We start from the raw sequence: 20,878 nt of genomic DNA, 5'->3' as shown, positions 1-20,878 counted from the left end.
CTTAGCTCTGTGCCTTGCTAGCTGTTGCTGTCTCTTGAGCAATACAGTTGAACGTGATTAGGCTCCATGAGCACAGGTGCAAATACTTGAACCTACTAAATGCCAGTAGTTTACAAGATTGCAAGTGGATTCGTTCTGCCACGTGAGTAGAATTGCAGTGCTTGATTTAATTTTAATTAAAACCAGTATTTCTTCTAACACTCAGGATGCTAAGTAGTGTTTCTGTAGTCCATATACGGTTTATCTGATAGAGTCAGTCTATAAAAAAGGGCTTTCCAGGCAAATTTCCAGACTTTTAAATAAATTAGATTCAATTTGAAACTTCAGTGCTTGTGCTTGTTTCTGTAATAGAGTGAACTGAGATATCTAATCCAAATAGAATTCTACCTTTTAACTTAAATCAGGTTTATTTATTGTAGGCAGACTGATTTGCTGTTTTTACTAGACCTGTAAAAACAAATTATTTTGATCTGTCTGCTTTTCTCTGTTTGCTTGTATTAATTGATTTGCCATTCAGAGCTGAGTATTTTGTTACGGAGAAAGAACTGCCTATGACACAAGAAGTGTTTTCTGTGTGAGCTCTGGGGACGTTGGGGTTAGTAGTATTTTCACATCTATGGTATCAGAAGAAGAAATTACGTGGAACTCAAAACTACTTCTCTTCCTGTGTGTGGCTTGGAGACCAAGTCTATTTTGCTGTTATCAGTCAACTTTTGTTTTCTGTTGTGCTAAGTCTCTCCTTGATGTGAGAAAGATGACTAACTTCTCTTTGATTAATTGTTGCTGGTGACAAAACTAGAGACTGCGAAAACTGTTACAACACTGGAACTCTTTGATTGCTTCTGTTTTGAGGGTGCTCTTATGTACGTACTTTAGTCTAATTTTGGTGGAGGGCAACTACTGATTTTCTTTCAGGGAAGATAAGTAAATAGCAGGAGTGCTACTCATCTCTTAAAGCAGTTTGCTTCCACACGTCTTCCTTTGAAAAGGTAAGGACAGCTTTTCTTTTTTATAACTGTTCTATATGACGCTACATAAAGGAATGCATTTTTGCTTACTGAGATGGCATTGTTTTGACTGTAAAGGCTTTGTGGGAATGCCACAATTGTAACTTAAAATACCATCTTTTTACATTAGCTATTGAGGTGGGATTATTAAAATCACAAGACATAGGTCTGGTAATATATATGTATTGTATGCACCTTACAAGTTAATAGTTTAATATAAGGATGTGAAAATTGAACTGTTGTATGGCTATATGAAATAACACTTGAAATGGTCTTGATTAAGAATAAATGCGTGGTATCTACAAAACGTAAAACAGCGGCATGTTCCAGTAACTTTTGTGATGACAATCTTTATTCCAAACCTCTTCAATCTGTGTCTTAGCTACAGGTGTAAGACATCTACTTTTGGGTAAATTAACAAAATTATCCAACTATCTCAGGTCAGTGAAGCCTTTAGCTTGAGAAGATCATTTTAACTGTACTTATTTAGTTATCTTTATTTCACTAATGCTGAAGAATCTGAAGTAAGATCAATAATACATCAATACAAAATTGCTTTGAGAGAAAGTGGCTTGCTAGGTCAAGTATTTGTAAGCTTAAAATTGTATAAAATACACTACTTCTTGCAAACTGTAACTAGTGTTGTGTAGGCTGTTTGATTATGTTTCAGCTGTGTACTATTTTATCTTGATTTTAAAGAAAAAAGGCAAGGTCTTCTGAGATTACACTGTATGCATGCACGCCGCCTTCTCCTAAGATGTGACCGTGTTGGTTCTCTGATCTCCTTTAGGGTAGACTGTCACACTTTTATCAGAAAGCTATCCTACAATCTGCCTGCTGCTAGATTTTCTTAAGTATGTTATTTAAAATAATGTGTGGGGAAAAAATGTATGAGCTTTATGCTGAGGAGGGAGAAGTATCATGCTATTTACTCACCAGGTTGCCGTTACTTTTGGTTTTACGCAGAAGGTGCTTGGTTTTGTGAGCTTGGCTGACTGTGTAAGATGGATAGATTTGATGGGTAAATATGAAAGTAGAGCATCGGTGGAGGTTTTAAGTTGCTTTTTCCTGTAATGACCCTCCTTGCGTGATAAATGCAACATGAATGCTATTAAAAAAACAAATGTAGTGCAAACAGCTTCAGTGTTAGAAAAGCTCTTCTTTTACAGTGGTGGTGAGCTTCTCAGTCCACCTTGAATGCTTCCTGGAAATGTTTAAGGACTCAAATCTGTTGCGAGGCACAAGAATAATTCCGTTCAGAAGGGCTCCATTAATACAGGAGGTTTTAAATTATCTTTTTAAGTGCAAAAAATCTGATGGAAAGTAATGGGTACCTGAGGTTAAATCTTCACAAAGATTAAAAAAATAATTGCAGTACTTGCAGTACTCCTGGTTCTATGCTGGATTTCATCTTTATTCTGTGTAGCACATGATGATCTTGCCTAGCAGTGAGAGCCAGGGAGGCTTTTTGTCTGCACAGTGCTGTTAGACACAGGGCCCCTGGCACTTCTCTCTGCAGTACATCTGTTCTGCTTTTTGGTGTCAGAAGATGATCCTAGCCCCTTTTGGTTCTCTGCTGCTGGCAGGCGATTCAGTGCTTAAAAGATCTATCACTGTGAATGGAATTTGAAGTGTAGCAATAGACCAGCTGGTGTGAGAGATTGATGGTTGCGGTATCACCGATGGACTGAGGTCGTAAGTCTTTTTGAGGAATCTTGCTGTTCCTCCTGGAGAGCGTAGCTGTGGGAATGACAGTGTGGTAAGAAGGAAGACTCCAAACTATTACTTCCCTTGTGCCATTTAGATTTGCAGAGGCTTGAGCAGCTGAAAATACAGCTTTTCAAGAAATATGAAAGATTCTGTGTGCCCTTAATTATTTCTATAGTTTTTCTTGTAAAGATGTCATTTGAAATCCATTTCCCAGTATAGACTCAAAATATGGAAGGCTTTCTCCTTTTCTGTGGAGAAGGAGTTGGTCCTTTATTAAAGAAGGGATACCAAGCAGTGACTAATGCTGTCTTTCTTAAAAGCAGATGTTGCTCCTTGTAACTGATGCACACTGGGGTGTTCTTAGGAGCTCAGTAAGACACTTCTGTATTTTCATTAAGATCACTGGAGCAGTTTTGTTTGATGTTCCCCCTACCAACGGCGGTCATGAATTTGCATGCTTATTCTGATGTTTCAGCAGGGTATTCTGATGACAGTGTAAATACGCCAGCCTAAGGGCTTTCTATAAACTTCCAGGAATTCCAGTTTTTGGATGTTCTAATGGCTGTTTCACTATCCCATATATAACACAGAGCTCCCTGAGTTTGTACTGATTGCTCTTTCAGGTTGTATTGACTTAAACAGCACCAAAGACTCTGAGCATCAGTCAGTCAATCCTTGGTCATATCCTTGAGGAGAAAGATTAAAGCAGGTGAGGGACCTTTGAGCAGGGGCCTTTGAAAACAGCATGTTGAAAAATTGCTTTTTAGGTTTGAACTGAGTAATATCCTGTGAAATTGCACTTGCTGAGGAAATAAAACATGATTATGCCTATCTCTGTCTCTTTTGTTTCCACAGGAAGCCAGTCTATTTTTCTTTTTTTAACTCTTCTGTAAAATGCTTTGTCCTCTTGGTGTCTGTTGAAGAGTGTTGTGAAAAAAAAAATATATAAAACAATGGAACACGTGCTGTTTATGTTTAGAAGTTAGTACCTGCACTTTTTGCTTGTGTGACATTCTGTAGTTCAGTTGTGGCAAGCTGTATGTCAACTAATTCCCTGTGACTTCAGAAATTCATTGTCACTCATACAGCTGAAGGTTTTTCTTTTAACCTGAACACTCTCATAATAGCTTAAAACAATGTTCCATTTGGTTGGATTCTCAGCTGAGATGTGTCAGTGAAATATCTCTAACTGCTTCAGTGAGGTTTTCCCCTTCTGTCCTAATGGAAATTCTGAGTGTATTTAGTTCCCATGATGTTGGAAACACTTGACCTGTTTTCACATATGCATCTTTAGTACTTGGTGTTTTGTAAGTGGAACGCACTTACATTTGCCATAATAAGCACTACACAGTAATATTAAAGCTGAAAATAGCATGTTAGCTACATTGGATTCAAGAATAACTTTCTACTTTGCTACATTAAAATTTTGTTATATTTAGGTAGGAGTTTTACAGAAATGAAGATCAAAGAATATATCCAAAATAAATTTGTGAATCTGTTTTAATTTTTATAGCTCTCATATATTTGTACAGTTATATCATGTTTGGTGCAAAAATGGTTAGTGCACTGAGCTGCAAATAATAAGTGTCTTAACATTGTGGTGTTCATGTGTATTAACAAAGATAATGTCATTATTGTGTGAAAAATGTCTTATCTAGGCTTAACAGAAGTCAGGTTATTGATAGAAGTGACTCTTAAAGGATCTTTCCCATCTTTCTTATAGGCTTGTGTTAATTTGTCCGCTCAGTAAGATGAGATTAGAAAGGAGGATTCATCTCAACCAGTGTAACTCGTCCTGTCATGGGACCTGTGCTAGAAACTGACTTGGGCTTCTTTACCGGTTGTTTTGCACTGTCTGAAAAACATAGAGATTCATTGCAGAGTCTGTTATGTTGAGGCTTTCTGAAGAATGAGGCTGTCTTAAAATCTCTTTTGTATCTGAATTTGTGCATGAAAGGTCTTGAGTATAGCAAAATGTGTTCTCCAGAACGTTTGCTCATACTATTGAAATCACTTAACGAAGTGAGGAGAAGGGTTAATAAAACATTATTTTTCTCTCTAGATCCTGAAATTCCAAATCTATAAGACCAAGTGAAGCTAACCGTTCTCCCAGATCTTTTATGCTGGCTATCAGTGAATTCTTCCTCCACCTGGTGGCAGTTGAAGCCATACCTGGGATCTCGCTGAAAGCTCTCATCCCTTTTGGAACCACTCTGCAAAGAGCAAGTTCTTTGATGTGAAAAAGTCAAGGCTGCTGTGACCTTGCTTGTTCATATTCCCTTGTTCATATTCCCTGGATAGCAGAGACACTTAAATGATGCCTTGTGTGAAGACAGACACAGTTATTTTTTTCTTCAAGAGCGTGACGCAGCAAAACCTATCACCAATGAAGTAAGAAGACAGGCGACACTTGATAAACACTCAGATCTCTGAAGAGCCCCATTATATTCTCTAACGTAGTAGCCATTGTTCTGGATGTGGTAGACCAGTAAGTCAACAGCTGTGAAATTTGGGGAAAATGGCCTGTGAGTTTAATCTAAACTTCCTTAAGGAATTGGAGCGAGAGGCTGTTCTGGAAGTCCTGTACCGTGACCAGATGGTGAGAAAAACAGAGGAAGAAAGAGTAAGGTACTTGCCTTTCCTCTTTTTGTGTATTGCTGTTCTTTTTCTTTCTCAGGAGTGCTTTTCTTCTTCTTTGCTGTCATTTCCCACGTGTTCCTCCTTTTGTTTCTTATTAGCTAGTAAGTTTTAATTTTGTGGAAAAACCAGGAGTTAACTGGAACCTTTTGGATTTACCACACTATTGACTACTTTAAAGATGAGCAAATGCTGTTCAGGGAATAATCTACTTAGTGAACTTTACTTAACATTCATAGACAGTTCAGCTGGTGCCTCTATTTCTTCCCCAATGAAGGCTTTATGACATTCTTATTATCACGTTCCTACATATGCCTGTATGGCCCTGGTAATGCAGAACACATTCAGATCTATGGCTGGCTAATTTAACCTCTGTTGAGCTAGGACTGAAGTTAAAGATTGTCAGGTACCTCCTTACTGTGCTGAATCCATCTCTGCTCCTTCTCATATATAACAGATAACAAGAGCACTGCGCTTTCTCAGTGGATGTCGGTAGGTGTCATTGGTTAGAAAAAGGATTCTGTGTAATGATTTTATGCTAACAAGTATCCCAGTTGTAGAGGATAAAGGATAATCCTTCAGCAGTTCATTTGCTTTGTATTAGGGATTGTGTAAGGATTTTCTTGCAGCTGGTACCTTGCTTTGCCACATTGCTTCCTTGTGTAAAACGTGATGTTTGTATGGCTAAGTTAGAAGGTTTTAGTCTCTTAATAAATTATAGACACATAATTGTTTGCTCTAAACAAAGTTTAAGTATACCTGAACTTGTTAAATAATTACGAAAAGTAAGTAAGGGGTTATTAAAAATCTGAATTGATTAGAAAGTCATTGACAGCTATTGGCGATGTGGCTAACAATGGAAAACAGATCTTGTCTCTTGTTGCTTGTTATGGAAACAAGGTTAATGGAAGGGGGGAGGTTTAGATGTTTAGGTCAGATGTGGTTTTTGTTTGACCTTTCAGGAGATGCATTTGTTACTATTATTTAATAGAAGATTTGATTCTTCTAATCAAGTAATCTTAATATATTAACAACTGTTGTCATAGACGTTGTGCTCCCTGGAAGCATTCAAGGCCAGGCTGGATGTGGCTCTGGGCAGCCTGGTCTAGAGGTTGGTGACCCTGCACAAAGCAGGGGGGTTGAAACTAGATGAGCATTGTGGTCCTTTTCAACCTAGGCCATTCTATAATTCTCTGATCATCAAAAGGAAGCACAGTTCAGATCAAATTTTTGTATGTGAGCATGTGATCACTTGTACACGTAACTTCAGTGCCCTGTCCTGAGTGTGTAAAGTTGATGTGAACAGAACCCCGTTTATATTAGACTGTTATTCTATCTGCAGCTTTGTGGCTGTATGTATAGTGAAAAAATGCAGAGAATCACACAGAATCACAGAGTGCACTGTGTGTATGGATGCCTTCAGACAGAGCTCGCAATAAAGTCACACTTAAGGATGCATCTCCGACTGGCAGTGGCATTGTGCAACCAGGTCATCATCAGCTTGTAACTTGCACTGTTGCTTTTTTTTCCCTTCTTTCCTTTTTGACCTGTATGATTAGGAAACTGAAAATGCAGCTGCACCAGCTTCGATGGAAAGGGGCAAGAAACGTAAGCCAGGAATACCGAGAGAGGTCTTGTGCTCGCTGCCAGAAATCCCTTGGATTGCTGCTGAACAGAGGTGCGGTGTGCAATGGGTGCAGTCATCGAGTGTGCTCTGAGTGCCGCGTCTGCCTGAATCCCTCCCTTTGGAAATGCACCGTTTGTTATGCTCATGGGTAAGGAATGTTAACGGTTTGGGGAAGTTGTTGATTACACTGGTTTGGTTTACATTGGCTTTCAATACTGGATGCTCGCTGTTTTTGTGTGTTTATTGCTTTAAACAGATAATAAACCAAAGCCTTTGGCAGAAAGAATGAATGTATTGGGTGAGGACAGAAGGAGTTGATTGGAATGTTGCCCTGTACTTCATGGAGTCAGAAGTCCTTTTCTGCATTTAGCAAAATGCATTTTCAAAGTAGGCCAGAGGTGGCGTCATCTCTCTTGCAAAGATGTTAATTGCAAAAAGCGGAACAGTCTTAGTATCTAAACTCTAGATGGCACTCTAGTCAATAGATGTCCCCGAGTCAATACTGAAGTGGTGCGTCAGACTGGGTTCCGCGTAGTATAGCAAATTTCTTGACGTTCTTAATCATTATTATTTTTCTTTTTCTTTATTTTTTTATTTTTTGCCTCTTACTACTGAGATGAGGAACCTGGATGAATCAGTAGTGTGAAATCATGTTTTGTATGTATTTAACATCATTAACAACTTCTGTATTTTATCAGGAACTGCTTAAACACGGTCAGAACAGAGATCCAGGTTTGGTTACACTGAAATTGTTATTTACTTATTTTGCTCTGCCACCTTGGTTTTGTTTTCCTGAAAAAGGGAAATAATTTTTTTTTTTTTTTACGGTATTGGTACAATTTTTATATCAAAACATTTCCTCACAGTCCCTTCTATTAATCAGAATCTTCCTAAATCAAATGGTTTAGATATATTTTCACCCTGGATTGAAAAATAAAGTAATCTCTAAGTAAAGAGAGAGTCTTGAAAGAGAGTCAACAGGTCTGCTGGTTGACATAAATCCCTGTATGAAGGGTGAGCATTTGGGTGAAATTTTACTATGTGCCAATGCAAGACTAATGTACCACCTCACTCCCTCTTAAGATATCAAAATGAGGTTTAAATAATGCCTGAGAAATGTGAGAGAAGGTATTAGTCATAAACTCAATTAATTTCTAATTGCAGTTTAAAGTCATTTTCTGTGTTCTGGAAGAGACTATAAACTATCACTGAAATGGTGCTCTCTGAATCCTCAGTTTATTTTGCAATTTACACACAAGATAGATAAATCGACCCCTCCTGTATTTAGTACAAAACAGTTGCTCAATTTTGATGTTTCACTGTCTGTGCTTAATGCTATGAATGCTAAAAAATAGAGGCTTACAAACAACTGTATGTATCCCTGTTCAGATTTGTCCCCCTTCCCCACTTTCTCTTTTTATTTAAATTAGTTTCCAGCTATTTGGTGGTTATATAGTGAAAATCCCCTCTAGATAGCAGTTAATTACCAAAGTGCCTTGTTATAGTACTGTGCATCCTTAATTTTTTCATAAGCTTGTCCCAGTATTTAATGGTCAGAATGGGAAAGTGTTGCCTAAATGGATTAAAATATATTCTGACTTTTTATGAGGAAGTTTTATATTTTGTCTTGTTGATACAGAGGGATTCTACTGTGAATTTTGCATTATAGTAAAAAAAAAAAAAAAAATTACAGAATTTACATTCCATCTTATTTAATCATGGTGCAGAGTTCATTCAAACAGTCTCCTTCAGTTACCTCCAGTGGGCCTTGCATCAAGGCTGCAAATCTTAGAGAACACAGCTGTGTTTTAAGTATTAGTCAGCACCGTCTGCTTATTCTGGTGAGAGGAAGAACGATGGCTAAGAAGTGGAAGTGCTGATTTTCAAGTCCTGAGTGGCCATAATTTTAAATCTTGGGTACCACAAGAGTAATAAGTAAAGTAGTAGAAGAGTTCAGCAGCTTCAAAATTGATGTATCTCGTGGAAGTGACTGAAAATGCCAAGTCAGGTAGTGCTTGCACTGGGGTCAAGAGGGCTGAATCCGTGCTGTGCCACCTTCCTTCTACATGTACCTAGAGAGTACAGTATGGTGTGGAAAATGGTTGATCCAGGGATTTTGTTTCCTGGCTTTCATGAATGTCAGTATAGCTTTTGTGTTTAGAGATTCATGCTTTTCTACACAGGCAAGCCTCTACATCCATTTACTGTCTTTATACTGGCTGCCAGTTTGAAGGAAGTTTGGCAGAGTGGATGGCAATATAGATCTTAATTTCAAAGAAGGAAAATTAACTCCTGGGTAGAAAATAAAGTTCACCAATACTTGCTGAGGAAACTTTTTCAATGGAGCTTCATAATATACATCCCAAAATCCATGTGGACCTGAGATGTATGATATGTCCTAATGTTTTGGAAGACATTTAGATGAGAATTTGTATCCAGAGGATTCTCAGTTAAATATTTTTTTTTACCTTTTTAATAATGGATGGGTTCATATTGCAGACTTTGTCTAATTTAGTTGGAAACTACAAAATGTAGGAGTCAAATCTTCTGAAATTCTGCTCTTGACAGCTGTTTTATCTGACACAATTTTATATACATTAATCATTACCTTTCTAATACTGTGATCCACATACCTGTGAATCACACTGCCGTCACTGATATTAGTCTCCTCAAAATGAAGAGAAATGAGCCACAAATCCCATCATTCCATTACAGAAGTGAAGAAAGACTGTTTTCTCTCCTGCTTCAGGATTGTTGAATTCAGTGCGTACTTCCTAGTAACTATCCCAAGTTGTGCTCAGCAGCATATCCTGTCATAGATCTGTTTTCCCCATCTTACAAGGCTGTACAAGTGCCTGCAGCTGTATTGCATATAGTTTGTATAAGCTGGAATGGACCTAGGATTCCCAGCTTCAGAGCAGAATTGATTGCTTTTGGTGAGTTGTTCTACGAAGCAAAAATGAGGAGAATAAGAAAGAAAAATCATTTCTTTGCAAATCCACAGCAAAGTCAGTCACTGTGAGCAGTCATGAAGTCTTAGTTTTCTGGTAGGATTAAGAAGGACTGCTGAATTGCTTAAGTGGTTATTAAACAGAGACATGCACTTTTTGGAAAATGTTGCTTCAAATGTCTTTTTCTTGTTTTTCAGAGATGTGAAAGTAAAGGCTGGTGAATGGTTCTTTGAGGAACGAGCAAAGAAATATCCAGATGAAGGTAACCACTAGAACAAGCCATGCTGTGCAATCTGTAGTCCTCATCTAAGTGGAACACAGAATGTAGGCTACCACTGTATTTACTGCTTCAGACGTTTGGTGGACGATCTCTCAAGCATTATCTTGCCTTGTTTGTCTATACGCTAAATGAAGCATAAACACAAGCTAGCAGGAAATGCTGGAGAGTACAATTTATTTTGTGTGAGTAATGAAAATAAGAAGATTATTGACCATACCAATTTGAATTGATGAGCACATAAGGCTACTAAGAAATACAATGACACATGAAATAAATCTGAACCTGTTAAAGTCTGTGTGCGGGAAAGAAATGATCTTGCATCCATTGTTTAAGTTAGATCTTTGATTATTTTCACTAAGTTCCATTCCATCATTCCTTGAAAGTTTGAAATAAAGAAAAATGTGTAGCTATAAACCAACAAAGGGCTGAAAGCACCAGCTGTTTCTTTACTTTCAGCCAGCTGTGCGATTGCCTTCTGTTCAGTCTTTTCAGTGTGATTAAAAATACAAAGCATTAAAAGAAATTACAGAGGATGTGGATGGATTGCCCTGTGGCAAATGTGATTCACAAACCAAGGGGCTGTTGGTCTTCATTTTTCACCCACAGTGACTAATAAGATGGAAAGGATTTCCTTTGTCTTTCCTTGAAGCTCCTCTTGAGATGTGTTGTTGTTTCCCTTTGTGCCTGACTGTTCTTTCATATTACAGTTTGTTTTCCAGTATTGTATCTAATCTAGGTTATCCCTACCTAGATAAGAATAGCTGGTAAAAAGGAAAGTGCTGGACCTTGAATATCTGTTGCTAGACCTGATTTGAAAGAAATGGATAAATGGAAGAATATAATCAGGCAAATTTTGAGTAGTATTCACCAAAGAGCAGTTTTGGGAAATTGATCTGTGGTGTCTGCTAAGACAATTAAAACAAACAAAAAATTGATTCCATTTTAGCTAAGACAATTTCCGATTTTAAAGTATTGGTTGACCAGTTGTTTAAAGCACAGTTGTATTCTCTGTCCATTACTAATAATTTTCCCTCATATTCTCTTCAGAAAGTCTGTAGTTGGTAATTTTAACAATCAGTTGGGAAATCTTATATTTTCCTCAGAAATAAACCTGACTTTGCAAGATACTGAATGTCCTCACCTTGTACTGTCAGAGCTTTGTGGGTGCTTTGAAGCATTTTGCTTAGTTAGCCTAACAATGATGTTGTTGAAGTTACAAAATTCTAAGGACGTACACGAGGTAAGCCTGTAGGGCACAGTAAATTTTGTTTGCTTCCTTTGATTAGACCAGCTGCTGTAGTGAAACGAGTTAACAAATGGAAAACTTTCCAACAGCTGCGTAGTTATGTAACCTTCAAGCCTTGAGAGACAGTGCCCCCTTTTGGTTGGATGCTTAAACACTAGTGGAGCATTCTCTATCAACTGAGTTTGTTACAGTGAATTTCTCAGTGAATGTTGCAGAATAATGTATATATATATATAAAAAAAAGTTGTATCTGGACTGCTTTCTATTAATTTTGTGTAACTTCTACCTAAAAATCATGTTTTTGTGAAAGTGATAGCTTGCTTTCACTGATCAGTCAGTTAAAAATCTAAGGAATCATTTGATGTTACAACGAATCCAGATACTACTTATTAATAATAGAGCATTAAATCTGGAGTTCTGATTGAAATTTGTAACATCAGTAAGTTGGTTATTGTTCCTACCACCACCAGAATGTGTTACTTACCTGTGAGGAATGTAATTAACTATGTTTTCAGCAAAGCATGGGTCACATGATATTGTTCTGCATTGCTATTATTAGGAATGATTCATGATTAAAACCACTCCAGCGGTGGTCGTTGCATGCATTTAGCCATTCTTTCTGTTTATGATTGCTCAGGAGCAAACTGCATTTCTGTGAGCCTTCACTGTTTGTGCCTGGTGGAGCTCTTGCTCCTTGCTGTTCTTAACATTATGGGGCTGCTTATCTGAGGAATGTGACATGGTTGCTATTTCCCCGTGAGGGGAAAAGGCTTTTGTCATCCAGTTCTGTAGTAGGAAGGGTGAAAGGAATTATCCTAAGATGGAAGAAATGGTAGGAACCATGTGCCTACTCTTGCAATATATCTTTAACTTTTACCTGATGCTTGCATGCTATGGTTTAGTTATGTTTTCATACTCGCTTGGCGAGTTGAAGATGCCTATTGGCATCCTTATGTGATTGTCCTCAGGGTTTGCAAAGAGCATCTCTGAGTGCATCACCTGAAAAAGGAGAAAAGCTGAAATTGCAATTAAAATTTATTTTAATTTATTTATGCGCAAGAACTTCTTTACAGTGAGGTGACGGAGCACTGGAACAGGCTGCCCAGGGAGGTGGTGGAGTCTCCTTCTCTGGAGATGTTCAAGACCTGCCTGGATGCCGACCTGTGCGACCTGCTGTAGGGAACCTGCTTTGGCAGGGGGGTTGGACTCGATGATCTCTGGAGGTCCCTTCCAACCCCTATGATTCTGTGATTCTGTGAAAATTTGTGTTATAGAAGAGATTTGTGTGTTGCCTTGGGCATATGTTGATTTATGAGACGGGGATTGATTGAATTGTGTACATTTGCATGTACACAAACTCCTGTAAATACAGGCTATTTCCTGAAAATAAACTGACTTATAGAAAGTGCAATGTAGGCATTAATAACTGCAGATGTTGCTAAGTGACTTTTTTTTCTCCTTCCCAGGCAGGCATGAAACAGCTGGTGCAAAGCTCTTGAAATCTTATCAGAAACTGAGGTAATACTCATGAAAGGAGAAATGTTCTGAGGGCACTAAGACTTTGCATAGGAAATAGAGCTGATTTATAACACATGATATCACTTTTCTTTAAATTATTATAAAGAACAAATTTGAAGTACAAATGATAAAAATACAGGAAAAAAAATGCACAGTCTTCTCTTGGCAAGCCATAGGAAGGGTCTCAAGTTCAGAAAAAGAGTACTGTTTTTAGAGTATTTGTTTCTAATTGATTGGAAATGAAGGAATGTGTAGGATTTTTGTTAGATCTTCTTATCTCTTGTGTACTTATTTTCCTTGTTCAGATTTACCCACTTCAGTAATTTTTGCCTCTCATCTTTTAGGTATAAAAGCAATAATGTTTATATTTGCTCAATGGCAGATTTTGGTGCTTTGATAGCTTTACAATGAATATGAGACAAGAAGCTCTATATTCAGGAGAGTGCATCCCTTCTACTTTATACTAAATAACCCATTGATGGTTTGAGGCCTAAGCATAAGCATGCTCAAATTATCATTAGTGATATATAATGGAATAATGATCTAGTTTAAATGGTACTGTAGAAAATAAACCCTATTCTTTTTAAATTGTTGTTATTTTTAAGTAAGATACAAAGAGGTTACATCAATTTTATGAGAACTATCTGGCAAAGCATAGATGCGTGAGACAGAAACTTACAGATAGCTGTCTATGAGCCTGATCAGGGCTGCATAAGGACTTGCTTTTGCCTAGATACAGCATGTGTAAAAGGGAATCGAAAGGAAGTTTGCTGGCTGCCCTTCGAGTCTGTGATTGTGCTGTGAGAACAGTCTGGAGTCAGATTTAAGTATTTATTTATTTACAGACCAGGGCTATTTACAACAGATGAAATGGCTGTAGTGCTGTAAAAAGGCCTCAAACAGCCCAGGACACAGGCAAGGAAGTATCCTAGTATTGTAAATAAAGATAACTGCTTTCTGAAAACATATCTGAAAGAAAAATGGGGTGTGTAGCACAGGAATTGCATTTCAGTGCTTGGAACTCAGATTGCAGTGCTGCTAGCCAAAAAGAAGTCTAGAAAATCTATCCTGAATTGTATATTTCCTATGGTATTAAGTTGACAGTTCTGCCTAGAACGGCTCACGACTGAGGAGAAAGAAAGGCAGACTTAATTCAGTCTTTCTTTGTAAGAATTCTTATAAAGTCTTTCTTTATAAATTCTTATTAAAAAAAAAAAAGCCTGTCATGCAGTGGAACCTATATCTTCAGATTTTACAGGAAAGGCAGATAATAAAGATACTGAGCATGTATTTAGCTTACTTCTCAATGCATTAGCATGAGATATTAATTTTTGCACTGTTTTTTGTCTCTTAACTTTCTAGTAAAATTTCTGTTGTACCTCCAACTCCACCTCCTTACACTGAATCCACAGCAGGAAGTAATGCTAAGGTAAACATACACATGTGCAAAATATACATAGATATTCATGCACCTCTCATGCTTCCATTCATATGTAATGGCCAGCTAAAGAAATGCAGTAAGCAGTGATAAAGGCTGTAACATCATACTGCCATGTAAATGTTCTCTTATATTGTTTTTTTTTTTTTTTTTTCCCCCTCATGCTGCATTGGTAGTAGAAGAAAGGTTCCAGTCTATCATGCGAGATGTTTTCAATTCAATTCCAGTTTTTGAGGGAAGTGATTAACCTCCTCTACTTCATGTTTGCATCTGGAGTACTGTATCTGAGTTTTGGGTACTTCACTGAAGAAAAGATGTTGATCAACTGGGAACATGTTTAGTAGGGAGGCACCAAGAAAGCTCAAGCACTTGTCCTGTAGGCAAAATCTGCTGGACCAGAGCTTGTTCAGCCTGGGGCAGATGTGGCTGTAGTGGATCCTGCAGTGGTCTCTTTATCACCTGTTGGGGGTTAGCAAGGTAACAAAGCTGGGCTTTTCTCAGCAGTACATAGCAGGAGGAGGAAACGTGTAACAGCAAATAGTTTGTGCTTGCTTTCTTACAGTTGAACTTTTCCATTTGCAGGAACTTGGACAGTCTAAAAGTTTTAATAAATCTGTGGAAAACTTGTTTTTGTCTCTCACAACACACATAAAGAGTAAGTAGCTTTCACTGCTTTGTATTCTAGGATAACATTGTTGAGCATTTCAATTTTTTGTCCAAATTGTTGGCCGTGAGACAGTTACAAACCAAAGGATATGGACTACTTGCCTTTTGCCAAGAGTGAGCCAATCAGAAAAATAAAGCAGTAAGCTATGTTACCAACCACGAATGATTTCTTGTAAAGATGTAAGAAGACTGCATAAAGTTATTTTTAAGTTTACTGGATGTTCAAACCTTTAACTCCATTCATATATGCTGCTTGCTGTTCTTTAGGGTGCAGACTATGTATGTACATCTATGCAATGGGGGCAGCCTGTCTTTGTGATGAAGATAGTAATGGCATCAATGACCAGAGGAAAAATACCTCTGAGTTTTGTGGAGATTACAGGAGCTTGCAGATTTGCATGTGCTTGAATCGACCTTAGTATTTTCCACTAACTTCATTTTTGACAACTCAAATATAAGATTAGATCTCAATAAATTTGGCTTTAGTATCTTTCTACTTTTCCTCCTTACTCTTATCTTAGCTGTTGTGTGTCATTTCCTCTTCCATCCATCAAAAAGGCCTGTTCTGTTTTCCATAACTACACAAATTTGAGGTTGTATCTATGTGAATACATACTAAAGCTATGCAAGATACAGTATCTTTCTCCTGAACAAAAATTTGGCTCAGGGTGCAATGGGATGCTTTGTCACTGGAAGCGTGTGGCTAAGGCAGCACTAAGTTGAATGAATAAATGTGTCCTGCTTTCTGTTAGTTTACAGCCTGTTTGTATCCCACAGTTACTGTACTGCAGTCCAAAACCCTATCAGGACCACAGCAAGTTATTTTAATAGTTCACTTCTACTGAAAGGAAGGTCCTGCACCCCCACATCTTTCATCTGTTGTGTATCTGACCTCGTGCTGCCGTTGCTTAACCTGAATTAGCCAGTGTTTCTGGACCTTTCTGAAAGCCAATTAAAAGAGCAGACCACTAACCTAGACAAAATGAGTACTTCTCTGCTGTTTTATTGAGTTAAATTGTCTGAAGTTAGGGTTTATAAGATGGAGCACACGCAACAGAGGGTGCCAGACCCATGAGGCCAGGGGTCAGGGAGGGAAGAGCAGCAGTTACAGAGTGGGGGGTGGCAGCAGGTTGTGAGGTCAGCTCAGCTGTATCTGAAACCCTGAACCTCAATTGATGTCATCTTCAGTTAGGGTAAGATCCTTTTAATTTGTGAGAAAATAACAGGCTGTTACAGTCACCGAAGTCAATAATTAGAGTTTCTGTATGTTTTAATAGAGGGAAGGACTTGGGCTCTCTGACTGAAGAAGCTAGCTTTTTCAGACAGTGTGGCACTCAGTAAAACCTGACACTGTGCTCATAAATGCTTTCAGTTACTTGTGTCTAAAATTAGCTCTCTCTATCATACTTAGAAATGTCTTGGATTGCAGAGGTTTTTATACACTTAGCTCTTATGTATTGCTGTAAATAAACCTGGAGAACTTAGTTCTGAATCTGCTTCTGATTCTGTCACTGTAGCCGATGTTTGTGTATGTCTGAGAGCAATATGAACAAAGGATTAGCATGTGCAGCTCAATGCCTCTGTTGCACAGTCTGCTCATGATGATGTTACCTCCCTGTTCTGGCATGGTTTGGCAGCAACAGAAGATTATAATCTAATGATCGATGCTGGTTGTGGTTTTACTTGCAGTGCAAAAGTGGGTACAAATGCCAAAGGAGAAACAGACCTGAAAAATAAAGATGCTTTTCTTTCCCCCTGATAACCTGTTTCTTAACATGTTCATTTTAAGAGAGTGTGAGGAAAGCTTTTGTTCGACTACTTAGATTGTATTTCCCCTTGAATCTCTCACTCCAGTCTCTTTTATGTCTCTGTTCCCACTGAGACATAATCAAAATCAAAAAACCCGATTTCACTTACAGTTGGGGATGACTTCATTGAGCTTACTTATAAATACTGCACATGATCCCTTAATGGTGCACGGAGTACGATAAATATCTGACAACTAATTGCTGCTAAGAACAAAAGTAATCCAAAGTGGCTTTAAAAATCTCACTTAAGAGTGCCATTATTTTTGAGTAGCTATTGACATACTGTTTGCTGTCTGAGATTCCTCCTCAGAGATTTGTGCTATGGGAGGAACATTTATTTCTTGGGAATGAAGTAGACGTGATAGCTGTGTCATGTACCACTTCAAAGTTATTAATTCTTCATGAGAAACTAGCTAGGATTTATGACAAAGTGTCTGCTGCTATGCCTACTGATTTTAATCTCCGGAAAGTACTGATGACTGCTGCCCTTCCCTGTAAATGAAGTTCTGACTATACCCTGTGGAATAAGAAACAAAAAGCGGTGCACTAAACGTCCAATTGTCCCGTAGATTTATTTGACAATACAGTAGATGTAGTTGAATTAGCACTTATAAGTATTGCTATTGAAGTCAACAAGGGCTACTTCTCATCTTGAGAAGTATATGTGATTTGGGATCAGAGTATGTAATCTCTGTTGTTCATGTTTTGAACAAATTTCTAAATATTTTTCAGTGCCTCTGCTTTCTAATTTCCATTATCAAGTTTGCTACGTGTTGTTATAGTGACCTTACTTTTATCCTGAACCAACATAAATACTTCACAAATCAAATGGTATATAGGAACTGTAGTAGCTCTTTCTGTTAGAAGACTGTATTTGATAGCATGAAACAATTTCTTGTAGCAGCTGTGATGAAAGGAAACGAAGACTGTAATTTCTGTTTAAATAGCAGGAAAGATTCAGGCAGGCAAATGATAATTGGACAAAATGAGTTGAGTACATGACGTCCCATTTGTTTCTCATTAAGAGTTCTGTAGCAAAACTCTAGGATAAAAGTTTGAAAGTGATGTTCTTTGTCTTTAAATCTAAAAGGTTGCCAGCAGTATTTATTTGTTCTAGAGACTTCCTTTTCTATTCATTTCAGAGATCTCCAAGTCCCAGAATGATATGGCTGACAGAAGTCTGCTAACGACAGATTATGGACATAACGTGGAAAGAAGGAAGCAGAGGAGGAGCCAGTCTGACACTGCCATCAACATTACAAGCAGGGTATCCAAATTGTTATACACAAACTCTAGCTGCAAGAGCTGTTTCAGGAGTAGAATTCAAGAATCGTGACTTGCATGCTGGGAATTTACTTTTATTTATGAGCAGGGCTTCAGCTAATGTTCACTAACTGTGGCCAGAGCTCTGATTCCTCACGTGATTTTTTACTGAGTCTCCACACTTGGTCTCAGCCCGGATCTGAAATGTTAACTGTGATTTTACAAAGACCATTACATGGGGAGAGGATGGGCCGATTTTCTCTCGGGTGCTCACAGCCTGTGTTGGGGCTAATTGTCATCTGCTCTATGGGACTGTTAGACTGTGCAGAAGTTCTCTGTTTCGTGTCCAGGGTTGCCTCATCCCAGGTGGAGAATCTGGCATTTACCTTTATTAACATGCCAGAAAGTACTTTCATCTTTCAGAGAATTAATTGAATTTTTTTTCCCCCCTTTAGAGTATGCATGTTTCTCCTAGGAATGACCAGGAAATAATAGATGTAGCTGCCCTTTTGATTACGTAGGGTATAAGACTGGGGAACCACTTTGGTCTAAAGAGCAAGATCTGTTTCTCATGTAAGGTTTCCATATTTGTGGTATGGTCTCAGCTTGATTCCTTTAGATTAGTGTTGAAAGAGATTACAGTTAAATTCAATAATAGAAGAAAAAAATAATGCAATCTCAACCGCTGTCAGCAAGCCTGAAGACTGAATTTAGAAAATGCTATTCAATTAACTTCCTATGGCCTCCCATTATCAGCTCTTTAAGTCCGTCAAATAAATCTAAGTTCTTTTTAGAGATAGATAAATAGAATTAAGTTCTATTATACTTAACTCACAGAAAAAACAAGCAGGCTTTAGAAGCTGTTTGTGGTGTATTTGTACCTGTGGGTTACTGCTCCTGTGACAGTAGATGTGTGCTGCTGCAGAATTAGGGCTGGATGCGAGTCTTGCTTATGATCTGATGCTAAGCTTAGGCACTGGTATTTATTTTGCATTGTCAGTCATTTATTTTTCACTTAACAGAGAAGTCTTTACAATTCAAGCAGAAGCTAAAATGCAGCATGAAGCAGTTTGCTTTGGTTAGGGAGTGAAATTGGTGTTTCAGATTTTTAAAAACCAGGCGAAAATCTCACTGCTGAGAAATACTTTGTTTTCAGGTTTTCTTTTTGAGTCTATATCCTGGCTACATTTTCTGTCTTTTTCCTTCTTGCAAGGAAACTTAATGAATTCTTATATTCATCTGTAAGGTGCAGTAGTTATTACGCATAACAATTTCTGTGTGTTATAATAACGGCATACTGCTTTGGATTTTCTACATCCTGTTTCTTCAGAAGTAGTCTCAACATGTCAACTGTCTCTGGCTGTTCTCATCCTTTCGTGCTTTCTGCTGGTGGTGCAGGAGAGTTTCCTAGGCTTGTTAAATGTATACAGTCTTTTTTCATGCAGATAAATCCTTATCGTTTTGTTGATTCAGTCACATTATCGTCTTGCTAGTCTTTTGGATAATCCTTGTCATACAGTTGTTTTCTTAGCTTCTAACTCTAAAATTTCTCAGCTCAATCTCTTTTGAACCATGAGTGCCCTTTTCATAGGTTTTATTGTTCAGGGGTAATGCTGTGTCACAGTGAGCCGTATACACCAGTCTTCCTGCCCTTCATTCTATTAAGTCTATTATTATTTGGAACAGGGGTGGCTGAAAGTAAATCTCAAGGTGTTCTGCTACTACATTTTTTTATTTTCTACCAATTATCAGGGTTTTTGTGGGAAGAGTGAGAAAGTGAATGGTCTTAAAATCAAGAAAAACTCAGATCTTTTTTTTTTCTGTAATCAAAGCTAAATAAGAATTTGTCAGTCTGGTTCTATTTTCAGGTTTCTTTCAACCTACATTCATTCTTGCATAAATAGACATGGGCATGTGTCATGCATTTTACAAAATACTATTTTCATTTTCCTGGAGGCAAGATTATTTTTTTTTTTCTTCCAAAATTACTGTTTTGTTAAAGTTTAGTAGGGCCTTTTATTGATGTATTACTACTTCTGGTATGTTATTTGCAGACTGTGATTAGCAATTACTGTGGTAGTGAACCACAGCTTAGCTGGTGGCGTGTTGATTTTAAAGAATGATGGATGTAATGAATGTACTGCTAGCTGAAATGGGCATGTTGTAAGTCAACATTTAAATGAAGTTGCTACATTTATCTTGGAAGTGTGCCATCTGTGTGACATTGATCAATGCGAGTTGTAGATATTTACTTAATTTTTGTGTGATACCATTCTGAAGGAACTGAGGCTTTTCTCTTTATTAAAAACAAAAAACAAAACAAAAAAACAAGTAAAACCCAAAATAAATTGTTGAATCTTTTACAGAAGAAAAGTACACCCAGTCTTCAAGATCTCTTCTATGGGGCTCAAAATGATAATGAAATTCTTACCAAAAGGAATTGCAAGCAAGAGGACGACATAACAACCAGTCCCACAAGTGATGCTGTTTTCTGTGATGGTAGGAGACATGTAAGTTTAAGCGTGAAGCACAACAGAACAGTTACTGCATGGAGATCAATGTAAAAGCTAAGATATTGATTTGTATTACAGAATGTATGAATTTTACTTGAGTTTCTTTCTGATAAAATGCTTTTGGCAAGGTCATTGTAGAAACACTGAACTATTCACAGCACAAGCCCAATAAAATTAATAACAGATAATTGGTAGATAGGTATGGCCATTAATA

General features: G+C 37.7%; 1 protein-coding gene across 3 annotated transcripts in view; it reads left to right on the top strand.

Annotated features, from left to right (window-relative positions):
- Positions 1 to 692: 692 nt before the first annotated feature.
- Positions 693 to 20,878, top strand: part of SYTL3 (synaptotagmin like 3) — a 30,378-nt gene continuing 10,192 nt past the window's right edge. For 2 of the 3 annotated variants that reach the window (XM_042837553.1, XM_042837720.1), the window contains exons 1-9: positions 693 to 989; positions 4,780 to 5,345; positions 6,914 to 7,129; positions 10,130 to 10,194; positions 12,925 to 12,976; positions 14,339 to 14,405; positions 14,997 to 15,069; positions 18,031 to 18,155; positions 20,518 to 20,661. In XM_042837553.1, the coding sequence (XP_042693487.1) occupies positions 5,236 to 5,345; positions 6,914 to 7,129; positions 10,130 to 10,194; positions 12,925 to 12,976; positions 14,339 to 14,405; positions 14,997 to 15,069; positions 18,031 to 18,155; positions 20,518 to 20,661 (852 nt within the window). In that variant the 5' untranslated portion in view covers positions 693 to 989; positions 4,780 to 5,235. Of the gene's footprint in view, positions 990 to 3,340; positions 3,427 to 4,779; positions 5,346 to 6,913; positions 7,130 to 10,129; positions 10,195 to 12,924; positions 12,977 to 14,338; positions 14,406 to 14,996; positions 15,070 to 18,030; positions 18,156 to 20,517; positions 20,662 to 20,878 lie in introns of all 3 variants that reach the window. The other variant, XM_042837635.1, reaches the window with a different exon arrangement.

Source organism: Centrocercus urophasianus, unplaced genomic scaffold (genome assembly GCF_019232065.1).
Source record: "Centrocercus urophasianus isolate 14NV4802_14NV808 unplaced genomic scaffold, USGS_Curo_1.0 seq_10, whole genome shotgun sequence".
NCBI classification, from domain to species: Eukaryota; Metazoa; Chordata; class Aves; order Galliformes; family Phasianidae; genus Centrocercus; species Centrocercus urophasianus.
The sequence above is the reverse complement of the archived record's forward strand: the minus strand, read 5'-3'. Positions and strand labels throughout refer to the sequence as shown.